Source organism: Megalopta genalis, unplaced genomic scaffold, assembly GCF_051020955.1.
Source record: "Megalopta genalis isolate 19385.01 unplaced genomic scaffold, iyMegGena1_principal scaffold0095, whole genome shotgun sequence".
NCBI classification, from domain to species: domain Eukaryota; kingdom Metazoa; phylum Arthropoda; class Insecta; order Hymenoptera; family Halictidae; genus Megalopta; species Megalopta genalis.
In genome coordinates this window covers 198,445-213,214 of record NW_027476164.1, presented here as the reverse complement: position 1 = coordinate 213,214, position 14,770 = coordinate 198,445, and the positions used below count along the sequence as shown (strand labels likewise).

Genomic DNA, 14,770 nt, shown 5'->3' with positions numbered 1-14,770 from the left:
CGGAAAGGCAACATCCGCGATCGAGTCACTTACGATCAGTGAAGACAATTACAAGGCCGCGTGGCACCAATTGGTCGAGGATTACGACAATACGCGCGCTCTCGTACTTAGGCACACGTCGCTATTGATAGATACGCCCGCGATGCCAGACGATTCTGCCGATTCAATCCGCGATCTTGTCAATCACATGCAGTCACATTTCCGATCATTACAAGCTCTCGGACGGTCGTGGGAAAACATTGCGAACGATCGCATCACCAACGTCGCAATTTCAAAAATGAATCCCGAGATTCGTAAAACGTGGGAAACCACACTCACCGACACTCGCATGCCGAATGTCGACGCGGTATTCAAACATCTCCGAAACGCGTCTCATAGCTGCAAAACGGCCGAATCAATCGGGACTGCAAGGGCTAGGACCAATCAAGAGCGAGAGCCCACTGCCGCGAACACATATCGGCTGCCCAATAAGACGCGATGGAGTCCTCCGACCTCTCCACAGACACCTCGACGACGTCCTCCGACCTCCCCACAGACACCTCGACGACAAACATCTGTCGCAACCTCGACACGAGCGTGCAAAATCTGCAATCTCGATAACCACGCAGCGTTCGCGTGTCCGAAATTTTGCTCTATGACGGCACAAGAAAGAATCGCGACCGCACAAACGCACAAATTGTGCCAAAATTGCTTGTGGCCAGGCCACGCACCCGAAGAGTGCAAGGCGGGACGGTGTCGCGTGTGCAATGGCAAGCACAACACCAAATTGCACCTCGACGCGGCATCCGGGAACGCGTCTCACAAGGACGAATGACAAAACGACACGACCATGGACATGCGAACAGAACGACTCAAAACCCTCATTTCGGACGGACAGATGAACGGTTTATTGACAACAGCGACAATCTACGTGTTAGATCGCGATCAACAACCGGTTCCATGCCGAACATTGATCGATACATGTTCTAACGCGAATCTCATGACGGACGAACTAGCGCAAAAATTACGGTTACCGACGAAACAACAAACCGCGACGATAGAGGCATTAAACCAATTGAACACCATCACCAACCAATGGTCACGGCAACCATTAAATCGAGACTTACGAACTACGAACGGACACTGACTTTCCTGACGATACCGAGAATCGCAGGCCCGCTACCCGACGTGTAAATCGACCGAGCGAAACTAGGCATTCCTTCGAACATCAAATTAGCCGATCCGAATTTCCATCGACCAGAACGAATCGACATGTTGCTAGGGACCGGACCGGCGCTGTCTTGTCTCAGCATCGGGCAATACAATATCTCCAAACGACCCAGCGACGAGTTAATCCTCCAAAAGACTCAATTCGGATGGCTCATTGGAGGTAGCGACCCGATCCCTACGCCGCGAACAATACGCAACACGTTTTCTGCCACCATACAGTTCGATTTATAAAATTTCTGGGAGGTCGAAGAAGGACCCCATAGGCACCATCCAACACTCGAAGAGCAGGAGTGCGAAACACATTTCAGCAACAACGTCAAGCGTGACGCGTCCGGACGATACATGGTCGCGTTACCCTTCAACGAAAAAAGGGAGCAGCTCGGAGGTTCTCGGTCGATGGCCCTCAAACGCTTCTTGGCACTCGAGCGGAGATTAGCGCGGAACGAGGAATTACGAAAACAATACCACCAAGTAATCAACGAGTCCCTCGCGCTCGGGCACATGACACAGGTAGACACCGTCGATACACCCGGGTGCTACCTACCACACCACGCCGTCGAGAAACCTACTAGCACAACCACCAAGGTTCGCGTGGTCTTCGACAGGGCAGCCAAATCTACCAGCGGGCTGTCGCTGAACGACACTCTACTGACCGGTCCGACCATACAGGACAACCTATTCACCTTGTTGATTCGGTTTCGAATGCACGCAGTCGTCCTAACCGCGGACATCGAAAAGATGTACCGGCAATTCATTGTCCGACCGGACGACCGTGCATACCAACGCATCTTATGGCGAGACAGTCGCGGCGAAATAGCTACATTCGAGCTAAATACTGTCACTTTCGGACTCTCCTCAGCACCATATCTTGCCATAAGATGCTTACACCAGCTGGCAGACGACGAGCAGGACGCAACACCAACAGCATCAGTAATCCTCAAACGTAATTTGTACGTCGACGACCTGTTGACCGGTGCCGACACGATCGAAGAGGCTCAGGTCATCCAACGGCAAATCACAAGGTTACTGCGGAAGGGAGGTCTTACCATTCGACAATGGGCCTCCAACGAACCCAAACTTCTCGCGGGACTGCACACGGATCTTATCCATCCAAAGATCCTGGGCAATGCAACCGCGATGAAGACGTTGGGCATCTCATGGGACGCGGAGCACGACACCATTCGCTACTCCGTACAGACAGCCACAGCCAACAAGGTGACCAAACGTCACATCCTAGCAACCATCGCCAAAATATTCGATCCATTGGGATTACTCGGACCCGTGACAATACACGCCAAAATTATCATGCAACAACTCTGGCAATTGAAGATTGACTGGGACGAATCCCTGCCGGCCAACATCCATACAGAATGGACCGAATACGAGAGGTCATTACAAGAACTAAATCAAATCGAATTCGGTCGACACGTAAGTCTCAGGAACGCGGAAAGACTCGAGATACACGGGTTTTGTGACGCAAGCGAACGGGCCTACGGCGCCTGTCTATACGCACGGACTATCAATGCACGCGGCCAAATCGAGACCAGCCTAATCTGCGCAAAATCCCGCGTCGCACCCCTGAAGACCGTCACGCTCGCGCGTTTGGAACTCTGCGGCGCCGTCCTCCTAACGTCACTTTACGAAACAGTTCGCGACGCCATCACACAAGACATCCACACTACCGTTTTCTGAACCGATTCGACGATCGTTCTCAACTGGTTAAATAAACCACCGTCCACATTAAAAACTTTCGTCGCGAATCGCGTAGCCGACATTCAAGGAAAAACCGACATCTCGTCATGGCGCCACATCAGATCGAAGGATAATCCGGCCGATCTACTTTCTCGAGGCATCACGCCTGGGAAATTTCTCAGCAAAGCACTTTGGCGATGCGGACCAGAATGGCTCTCTCAAACAGAAGCCACATGGCCCAACTCGAGACACATTCCCTCAAACGATGTATCAGAAGCAAAAAAGATCACGTGCCTCGCCACCGCAATCAACCAATCCAACGACATGCTTACCCGGTATTCCTGCATCCAAAAACTACGGCGAATTGTAGCATATTGTCTACGTCTGGTGCCTGCCCGTCGCAACACAGGCCCCTTGACCATCAAAGAGCTACAAGAAGCCAACATCCGCATCATCAGGTCCGTTCAGTCAGTCACATTTACACAAGACATAAAAAACCTAAAATCCGGAGAATTACACCCTAGAAGCAAACTTCGACCTCTGCACCCGTTCCTCGACAACGAGGGTATCTTGCGCGTGGGGGGTCGCCTCCAAAATTCCACATTAGCATTCGCTCAGAAGCACCCAATTTTATTGCCAAGGAGTCACCACGTGACTGATTTAATCATCCTCGACGCTCACACGAAAGGTCTTCATTCAGGCATCACCGCAACCTTGCATGACGTGCGCCAAACATATTGGCCCATCGATGGAAGGAATGCAACCAGAAAAATTGTACGGCAATGCGTAAGGTGCTTTCGGGTTAATCCCCCCACGGTCGACTACCTGATGGGAAATTTACCTGCGGCACGCGTCACCGAGAGTCGACCATTTCGGAACTCCGGTGTCGATTATTGCGGCCCTTTTTACATAAAGGAGCGACGGCACCGAAATCGCACCCGCATAAAGGTATACGTTGCCGTATTTACCTGTTTCGTGACAAAGGCAGTACACCTCGAAGTAGCAGGCGACTTGACGACGGATGACTTCATGGCGGCCCTCAAACGGTTCGTCGCACGCAGGAGGGCCTGCCAAAACATGCATTCGGACAACGGGACCAACTTTGTCGGGGCCGACAACGAGCTAAGGGAAATTTGCAGAACACTCCCAACGGACGAGAGGTTGCAAAACTTCCTCACCACAAAAGGAATCACGTGGCATTTCACGCCGGCTCTGTCTCCGCATTTCGGGGGACTGTGGGAGGCCGCTGTAAAGGCCTTCAAACATCACATCAAACGAGTCGTCGGTGAAGAATTATTCACCTTCGAACAATTAAACACTTTTGTAGTCGAAGTCGAAGCCATTCTAAACTCGCGTCCGCTCACTCCCCTCTCTCCCGATCCAAACGATATATCGCCTTTGACTCCTGGTCACTTCCGGATTGGCAGCTGTTTAACGGCAATTGCCGAGACCGATTTCAGGGCAACCTCGGACAATAGACTGTCGACCTGGCAACACATCCAGAAGGTGAAACAAGACTTCTGGACCAGGTGGCACAAGGAGTATATTCACCAACTTAACGTTCGCCACAAATGGACAAGTGGTTCACACTGTATTCGAGAAGGGACCATCGTTGTGCTGAAGGAGGACAACACTCCTCCCTTATGCTGGCACCTGGGACGAGTCCAGCAGGTCCATCCAGGAGCTGATGGAATCATCAGAGCAGTCACCGTTCGAACCGCAAACGGCGTCTTCAAACGAAACGTGAAGAAGCTGGCACCACTTCCCGATCCAGGACCTTCACCGCAGTACGACGGGAATCAAGGAAAAATAGACATTACATAGTTAATCGTGTTAGTCGATCGTACCGATCAACGGGGGGGAGCATGTTCCATCGCGAAGGAACAAACACGTGGAGTCTTTGCGACCGGGTTTACGACACGGACGTGACCATCCGGACATAGCATAAAATCACAAGGCAGACGTTTTTTCTTTTTTTTTGCTCATCGCAAATAAGCCGTTTTCCTTGACAGGCATAAGGTCCCATAAACCCGAAATTTCCAAAGGGTCAGCCGACGTCGAGCGCGCGACGGGGCCCGCTACCTGAGTTCACTTGACGGAATTTCCGGGGCATGAACCAGGGTCGCAGAGATTCCACGACCCAGCGACTAGCGTTCCTACCCCCTCCAGGACAAGTTCCGACGAGGAACTAACCATATAAATAGTCGAGCAAACCCGAAAAACGGTCTATTGCAATTCTCCCGGTACACGCGAGCAGTCATCCCGCGAGCAATCATTCACAAGGCACAAGCCCTCAGTCTTGAAATCACGCAACAGTACGCGCAACCACTAATCTGAAACTTGAATCCGATAGCCCAAAATTAATTTGGCGGGCAATCAATCGGCGACTTAAGAACATACGCGTCCACCGTGCAATCCGGGCCTTACAACCCCGGAAGGGTTCATTTCAACGCCCGCGCGTTTCCTACGTCTGCCGAGTCAATTCATCGTTGTGCATTCTCGGTAATTTTTTCCGCCATAATGAGTTTTAGCAGGATGAGTGGTTCGCTACAGGTGGCACAGGCAAACTCTACCTGTTTGATAAATTCTTCCACTCCCATGTCGTCCTTACCTCGTAGGATCTTGATAGTGCGAAGTATTTCGTTGGCTCTGCTCAACGTGCTTTGTTCTTGCTGAGCTGCTGGTCCGTTCCTTGGTAATGGTACGGATGGCCGTCCCTCGCGATATTCTTCGTCATCGTCTTCGGTGATGGCTGCTCCATCAGAAAGTGCGTTGATTTCTAGCGAGGCGAATGCTCGTCGAAATTCGCTCGTTTGCACTTCGAATGTTCGATCAGTAGTTTCGATTCTCTGCTGCAGTTTCCGTAGAGTTCCCTGCATTTGAGTTTGCGTATCTTGGATACGTTTTAATTGAGCCATTATGGATTTTAGGGTATTCGTCAAGCTTCGTGTGGGTGAGCTTGCTCTTGAGTTGCTCATTGTGGTGTGGCATAGTTGGCCGTCTGAGGACAGAATTGGATGAGTGTTCCGATACGTCGTGAACTCCTTACCTTTGAATGATTCGTTCCAATGGTCCAGAGTGAGTGTGGCACACGTAGTCCCAGCGGTAGGTTTTCCGTAGATCGCACCGTAGGCTGTTTCCTCCTCTTGAATTGATTGAATCCTGGCAGGATCGCCAATTATATGTCACGGGACCGTGGCAGGTCCTGAAGAAATGACGTATGCTCCTTTATATTCTTCTATCGTACGGGCGAATTCACCGATTCGTATGAAGAAGATTAAGTTCAAATAATCACAAACTTAGAATTATTACTTAAAGTTCACAAAAGATCTTGTCTGAACCAAAGTAATTAAGTATTTCCGTAGAAAATACCAAAGTAACGCTTAGAACACGGAGCGAGTAATGAAGGTTTTAATGAGACGAACAAGGTGTGGCTCGGTTAGAATTGAACTGGTCAATGACTGCTTTATTCGGAGATCCGCGCGTTTTTATACATGTAAGTGTTTATAATAGCATATCCGGTGCGATTAGATTAGGCGTCGGAATGTCGCCTTGCCTCACAACTGCAAGCGCAATAGAAAAGAGCGGAACTGTTCTGCAAGTGCTGGCAGATTACAAGCGTAACTAGCGAGAACTCACTAGTTCGATCATGTTGTGCGGGTCTATTTATATTGTCGTGGCTCATTGTTCATGAGAGATAAAGGAGTAGGGAATTTGAAAATTAGAAGGATTGAGTAGTGCTCAACGTTCGTTACAGCGCATGAGGACAATGCTCTGACGAACAGCGCTTCATAGAAAATAACGGAAAATAGGTAACGGATTTGATATTGGGATTATTTGGAAGGATGGCCCATTTGACGAATATAGTATATTCTCTCTCATTGACGCTCAGATTGTGTAAAAAAGAAATTGGGCAATTTAGGAAGAAGTGATACGATTATTCGAGTCTTGTGGTTCATTTTTATAGTTGCCGATTGTCAACAACTATAAAAACGAGCCGTAAGGCTCGAATAATCGTACCTCCTCTTCCCGAATTATCCATTTAAATGTATAATCTGAACGTTAATTAAGGAGAATTTACTGTGCATAGCGACTATGCAAATATAATACCGTTAAATACATACAACGCGGGTCGTTCACCTGGGCCGGCGTCGAACTCGAACTGAGATTGATTTTATTTCTTATACGTGGGACACAGGTGATACCAGTAAAAACGCAGTGATCGACTGACGATCTAAAATTGATCGAATTTGATCTTAGACATTCCGCCCGCCATCTACTATCGCCGAATGTGTTAAATTGTACCCAAGTACGAGCGCATGAATGCCATGTAAACCAATACTTGTTCTTATGGTTAGAAATGGATAGATGTAATTATAAGTAGGTTCAACGTCGGAGCGGAATGAGTTTCGTCACCGATCGTTTGAACTGGCTGGACGCTGCCATGGCAGTGACGACGCGGACGCAGGAATCCGCTCCGAGATGGATCTCGACTACTCGTGCTCGTGGCCATCTCGGCGGTGGAGTTAGTTCCGACTTGACGAGGTCCTCGACAACCACGTACAGCTGAATTCAAGTCCACTACGACCTTGTCTGGAGCTGATGAAGGTACTCTGCAGACCATCGCTTGCGATACTGGTCACATCGGCGTTGTAAATCTTGTCACTGGGACGTCGTGGACGTCGAGATGTCCTCGGTGGAAGGTTCGGGAACTCCAATAATGGACTGCAATAATTTAACTGCAATAAGAATCCGACCAGAAAATGCCTTAGCGTTAGTGGGTTGAGGTTCTCTGGGTCGTTCGTGAAAGGCTGGAGCGGTCGTAAGTTTAGGCAGGCCTCCACCTGAGCAAGTAACATGCTGAAGTCCTCGTAGGTGAGGCGAAGACGTCCGTGTAGTGCTGTTGCTAGGCTAGTCTGACCCAGCACTCCTCGTGCCAACGGAGTTCTTCAAGGCATAATGAGGACGTGCTGGGCCGTGTTGGTTCAGTCCGTCTGGGATTCGTCCATCGCAGACACCACGCGCTGATCCGGATCAGCCTTTCCATGGATGAGTAGCGGCGGAAGAAGGCCGGCTCCGAAGTGGTGGTGCCGTAACAGCAGATCGGTACGATTGTGGTGTGGAATAATGGTGTTTTGTTCCAGGTAGACTCCAGATGAAGGAGCCAGGTTAGGCCGTGCCACCAAAGTGGGTAATCCATTAGCTGTTGCGTCGAGATCCCGCGGATCTGGAACTCGGACACTCTGTTTGCCACGTATGTGTGCCACCGGGTCGGCTTTCTTTATAGCCAGGCAAGGGTGACTGTGGAATACGACCACAGGTGCACTGCTTCGGTCTTGACACGAAGTTGACGTCTTAGATGAGCCAAGAGTCGTGGGTGTGACACACTCTTCAAGGGCGCCACCTTGGTTTTCACGGCTAAAAAATTCACCCGAAAAGGACCGTAGGAGTCGCAGCTACGTAAGTATGCTGCTGCAACATAAGCATTCTCTAAGCCATCCATATATACGTGTAGTTGATGGGCAGCGCTGCTTGCTGTCACTCCTGACCATTGAGTAATGCGGATATGTTGTAGTGCTCCCATCTCGACGGTCAGTGTTGACCATTGTGCCGATAGTGTCTGTAGCAGCTGGTAATCCCAGTTCATGTTGTTCGTCCAAAGCAGTTGGAGGAACACCAGCGACAGCACTCACCGTTTTGGTGAGTCGGCGTATATCAGCTGCATCTGTGGGGTCGGTGGCACCGAATGACAATGCGTCGGTGTCCGCGTGCCATTTGAAGCTCAATGCACTGCACCCGACATCCGGAATCCATGGGATGCGACCCTCTTGATGTATTTGAACTATTGTAATTGCTAGAAGTACTGTGTCTTGCCCTTTGTCCAGGAGTGGCAGGCTGGTAGTACAGTACAGTGTGTGTGGGCGCAGGCAGTTCGAACAGAGTTTCTTTGCTATCACTCTTTGCAGCCGTTCCTCTGGAATTTGCTCTTGGAATCCGGGGCAGAAACACAATATGCGTTCCCTGGCAGAAGATGCTCTTCCTGTTGTCATTTGTCCCACTGGTAACAATATGAGCTCTGACTCGCTTAGGGCCCGAGCGAGCTTTTGGGCGGAAGTATTGATGTCTGGCTTCGAATGCGGTTGTGCTTCGGATCGTTGTATCGAGGAACTCGAGAAGTGCGGAGAGTTTTGCTGGTTCGGTGCGACTGTCGACTTCCCGCTCCCAGTCTCTCGCCGTGTCATTGTCTAATCCTCGAACAATGTGTTGAACCATCTAGTGAGACGAGTTGTCCACTGGAACATCCAATGAGTTCAACAAGGCAACGACGTTAAATGAGATGTATAATACTCACTTCAATCAGTTGTGCAATACTCGCTTCAGTTCTGCCAGGCAACTGGCATGCGGAGGATGAGAGCTGAGGCAAGCTGTCAGGTAGTGAAATTTCTTAGCGTCGCTCCAAGATGGATCTTCGAGGACGAGAGAAGTGAAGAGGTTCATGTATCGGGTTCAGTCCCGGTAGGACTCAGAGAACGAAGGGAGTTCGATTTCGGTAATGTCGCTCGGACTCAATTCATCGTCAATATGTGGTGTGAACTCCAGACACAGTTGGTGGAGCTGGCTCCATAGACTCCAATTGATCCAGGAGGTGTAACTTCTCCATCGTAAATCTGTCTTCGGCGGTAGAAAAGGAATCGAGCGTGTAATGCTTGTTATCCCGGTCAGCCGCCTTAGACTGTGACCGGATTTTCAGATCGATGTTAATAAATTGCTGCCACTTGACCTCCAGATTAGGTAAGGTGCTTTGGACTACACTCCTCGACATATTCTCTTCGCCCACCTTCTTTAAATTCTCGCTGGTACGCGAGATGCGCCCGAAGAGGGTATGTTGTTTCGCAATGAGATTCTCCATGACGAAGTGATGAGTACAACAAAAATGATAACAAATGAAAAGGAAAAGAAATAGGAGTGTATTCGAAAAGTATCGGATACGAAGTGGAGAGGAGTCGGAAGAGTATTCGATTTGACAAATACATGGCAGCGATACAAATGTACAAAATCTGACGTCGCGCTGGAGTTCGTATGCACAGACACAGGTGATACCCGTAAAAACGCAATGCTCGACTGGAGATCGAAAATTGCTCGATTTTAATTTTAGACAACAATGTACATACAAACAACGCTTAAACAGGACGTACCGAGCGAATCGCTTAAACAGGACCGCAACCGAATGGAGTACGAACGAGGAACGTACTTGAGCGTCGATTTTTTAAGGGACAGGTAAAGTAAACCCAATTTCGCGCTCCCGTGTCTCGGAGCGGGTTAGGCAACTGACAAGGCCTCGTGCATTTGGTCGGATAAGGGACTGTCATGCGTAACTAAGGCCTTTTGGCCATAGCCTCTGCAGTTCAAGTCTTCCTCACCTTCACGTGGTACCGGCTGTTCTCGCCGAAGGGGTTCAGGCTCTCGAATGACGCAGCAATAGTGGTAGCTGTCGACGGGCATAACCACTCATATTCACTTACACACACGTTTCTACGCGTGCTTCCGGGCACCCTTTGTCTCGGGGTGAGTGTAAGAGAGGCTTTCCCCTTTTTCCGGGGAGCCAGTGGGTGAATTGAGTAACTCTATAAACGGGTTCACTCTTGAATGAAGGGGGCCTACCTATAAACGGGAATGCCCCGGCGGGTTATGAATGGGCCGGGTACCTGGTCAATAGGTACACCGGAATATGCATGAGTCTCCGAGTTCGAAGGGTTGCTGTCTGGGAGTGCGGTGCAGTGATCGTCGGGGGAGGGAATGATCGGGGGTCTTGAGGGGACTTCCTCGTGTCCGTGTGCGCCCCCTATCTGGAGGGTACAGCGGTTAACACCGGTGGGCACTGCCGGGCCGCCATTAGTAGGGGGGCCCGAACCCAGCCCAGCCAGTTGGGAGGCAGCCCTGCACAGTGGTAGGGCGTTTACGCTAAATCCCGCTTCCCGTAGTAGTGCCGAGTGGCGTCCGGACGGGTACCCTGCTGCGGGGAGCGGGGGGGGGGGGAACCGACGAGGCCACCGGATTGTAGGGACGCTCGGACATCGGGGGGGTTCAGGACGGGCTGCCGGTGCCCCTTCTCCCGGCGATCCTCCTGACCATATCATACACTTACACTTCTTTTTACACTGTTTTTTGTCCCTATGTGTTTTAATTCTTTCCTTTTACAATGAATGTAGATAAATTAAAAAAGCAGGATCCTACAGTGCCGCCTGCGTCTCTCGGTTTTGCCGAGTTAAGGGTGCTTCCCGGCACCCGCAATTCCTCCAAGTCGGTAGGCAACCAGGCCGACTTGGAAGCGTTGGCTACTGGAAGTCAGCGCCTCGATCTTGTGCAGGAGGGCTCGCCCTTCCTGCCGAGAACGAGCTTGGCACAGTCTCCGCCGTCGGGATCTCGTGATCCCGTACGTGAGCCCGTAGACTCCGAGAATTCCCGGACGGTGGCCGTTTCGGCCTCCTCTCCGGTGCCCAATCCCCCCTCTCCTCCCTTCTTCTCCCCGCTCCCCCCTTCCTCTCTATTTACCTTTCCCTCCTCACCCACCCTCGGCTCTGGTAAGGGGTCGGCGGGTAAAAAAAACAAGCCCAAAAGAAAGAGGACCGCGGTATCGTCTCCCGAGGAGGCGATCGACGGCACCTCCGACGAGTCGACTACGACGAGTGGCTGCGTGAGCCCCCTGCCTGGCTTGGAAACGCAGGTTAAGAAGGCGGTCGCTGGCACGCGAGCGCTCTGCAAGAGGCTAGGCGCCTCCACTGAGCTGGAGGAGGACACGAGGAAACTGTTCAACTCCATCATCAGAAGCCTCAATGAGGTGCAACATTCTGTTAAGGCGATGAGGAGGAACGACCGCGCCTCCGCAACGTCAACCTTAACCCCTCGGCATCCAACACGGAGCTCTCCAGCTCCGGCCACGAAGCCTGAGGGCCGTGCGGTTTCGATCGGCACTCAGACGGAGGAAACCGAGAAGATGGACATTAGTGGCTCCGTTTCGCCGAAGTACAGGTCTTGCGGCACCCAGACCTGTGACCCGCAGGAAGTCGACGACCACGACGTCGTGGAGTGGACGCGCGGGTCCAGGGACTGGCTACCGCTGCGAGCCCTGGTGGACAGGAGGTGGGCGGAAACGTCATTTACGACAACTACCATCGTCGAGGGCAACCCTCTTACTAACTGCCCGGACGACGATTTGGATTGTTTCGCCCCGTCTGACCTTGAGGTGGGAGTGGGTCCTGCCCACTTTCTCATGGACCGCATCCCGGGGATTGCCGACCTGAGGGCGGACCCTCCAACGGTGGGTGAGTCCACATTTTTAACGATTAGGACGTCTATTCCGCGCCGCGATGCCCCCCCCCCAGAATTCGCGAGAAAAAAATATTTTTTGCAGCTGACAGGGTCAACGGGACGAGCGTTTTTGTTGCTGAGAACGCTTTCAAGGCTCTTGCGCATCTTAGGGAGTTGGGAGTCAAGATGGCATGCAAGTGCATAGCCATGGCCTCCCACCCCAACATTCCGCCTGAGCCGTTCCGAAAGATGCTCGAGGCGGTATTTTCGGGAACCGGAATCTCTATTAAGATCTGGGGGATCCCGGACGGCCTAGTGCGTCGCCCTCCAGAGCCGCCCTCCGACACGGTCCTGGTGAGGGGCGAGAACCTCTCCTACGCACAAATGCTCCGGGCCGTAAAGGACATGGTCGACATTGACGGCGCGGGGATTCTCGTCTCCGACGTCAGGACCAGCAGGGAGGGTCACATGCTCATACAAGTGAGGGGCGACGGGGCTAAGGCCAGGGCTCTCAGTTCCCTTGTAAATGAGAAGGTTCAGGGGCTTAGGGCGTCGGTCGGTGTGGGGAGGGGTCCTCTCCGCACCTTACACCTTCGCCGTGTCGAAGGCGATGCGACCGCCGACGACATAAAGGCGGCCATTCACCGGAGGCTGCCCGACTTCCCGACTGACAGCTACAAGATACGCGCACTCCGGCCGGCATTTGCCGGGAGACAGAATGCATCCATTCTGGCTCCCGCGTCGGTGGCGGCGCGTATCCTTGCTCTCAGCCCACTACGTGTGGGTTGGAGCTGCTGTCTGGTAACTGACCGCGAGGAAATTCTCCAGTGCTTCAGGTGCCGGGGTTACGGGCATCGGGCCGCCGAATGTGAAGGGCCAGACCGTTCCAAGGTCTGCCGCAAATGCGGTGCCGATGACCACCGGGCTGGCGAATGTAAGGGGCGAGAGAGATGCGTAGTCTGCGATCAGGACGGGCACCGTGACGGGGGTCCCCGGTGCCCTGCCTATCGCAAGGCCCTTGATGAGGCCAGGAACAAAGGGGGGAAGCCCCCCTCTAGCGATCGGCGCCCTAGGGCAACTCCGCGCGCGCGGCCTTCTCCCCCTTCGGTCGAGAAGGGGGTTCGCTCGCCCACCGGGGTCAAAGAGCTGTCGGAGACTGCTCCTCTCCAGGGGCAGGCTATGAGCGGTATCTAGGGTGGCATCGTTCGTGCGGGTGGCGTTCCGCAGCCTGCACCGCGCGGTGCAACGGCCGGGGGGGAGTCCTCCGCGCCTACGAGCGCGACGTCGACGCGCAGCGATGTCTGCGCAGACCGGCGCGCAGACTCGGCCTCTCGTCGCGACGCAAGCCGAGGGGAGCCGAAGCTTAGGCTGCGGCGAGCGCCGGCTCAGGGACGTGCGGGGGGAGACGGGCTCGACGGCCTGGATGACGTCGCTCTAAGGCCGCGCAACACGGTACGCGCAGGCGGCTGCGCAGGCGCGGCCGAGCGAAGCGTCGGTACACGACCGGAGCCGAACGGCTCTACAAGCAACTCGGAGCAGGGACGTGCGGAGGGGGCCGGCCCTCTCCGTCAAAATACGGTAGACGGGCCTGACGTCACGTAGCGCCTGTGACAACACGCGACCGACTCGGCCAGTTTTTGTTTGCCCGTTTTTGTCGGAGCAGAGTTTTTGTCGGTCTTCTTATAGAACCTTTTTCGTTTCTTTTTCTTTTCTTTCCTTTAATTTAAACTAACGCTAGCTTATCGGTCGATAACCGATAAGTTTGAATTTTAATTTTAATTTAAGTTGTTAAAAGTGCAGTTTGGTGAGTGCAACGGCTACGCCGAACTAATAAGTGCCGCACTGGATTACTATTAGGAACTTTACCCGGCTGCATATTTATTTCTGGCTTAACACCGGCGTCTTGCCAAAGGTAAATCCAGCTTCAATTTAATTTTAATTTATTGTCCTCTATTTTTATTTTTATACTAGTGTACTGCGATGACTAGTACGGCCAATTCGCAGAGAATCCGGTTGGGGGGTCTTAACGTCCTCCAGATCAACCTGCATAGGTGTCGACTAGCTCACGACCTGCTCCAGCAGGCCGTGCACGAGCTCGAGGTCGACGTTGTCCTCGTGTCGGAGCCCTGGACCGTTCCAGGTGACTGGCACAGGGACGAAACCGGAAAGGCGGCCGTCTGGGTCACGGGAAGGGGCGCTGCGGGGGCGGGAGCTAGGCCTGTTGGTGCCGTTCGGGGGGCGGTGGCGGTCAGCGTGGGTGATCTCACCCTCGTTGGCTGCTACTTCTCCCCGAATATCCCGCTCACCGAATTCGGTGCCCTTCTCGGTGAGCTTGAAGCCCTAATTGGAAAAGTTCCTTTGGGCCAGATTGCAGTGGGCGGGGACTTCAACGCGAAGTCCCCGGCCTGGGGATCGGTCTGCTCCGATGCAAGGGGGCACGCCGTCCCCGAGCTCATTAATAGGGTTGGCCTCGTCCCGGTTAGGAGTACCGTGGCGTTTACGTTGGAGCGGGGGAGTCAGCGCTCCCTCATCGATTTTATGCTTTGTGGCGGGGGCGCCT

At 52.7% G+C, this 14,770-nt stretch overlaps 1 protein-coding gene across 1 annotated transcript; it reads left to right on the top strand.

Annotated features, from left to right (window-relative positions):
- Window positions 1–1,251: 1,251 nt before the first annotated feature.
- Window positions 1,252–4,725, top strand: LOC143262191 (uncharacterized). Its single transcript, XM_076528057.1, has 3 exons — window positions 1,252–1,369; window positions 1,463–2,680; window positions 2,978–4,725. Exons 1-3 carry the CDS (start codon window positions 1,252–1,254, stop codon window positions 4,723–4,725), a joined length of 3,084 nt encoding a protein of 1,027 aa, XP_076384172.1.
- Window positions 4,726–14,770: the final 10,045 nt, after the last annotated feature.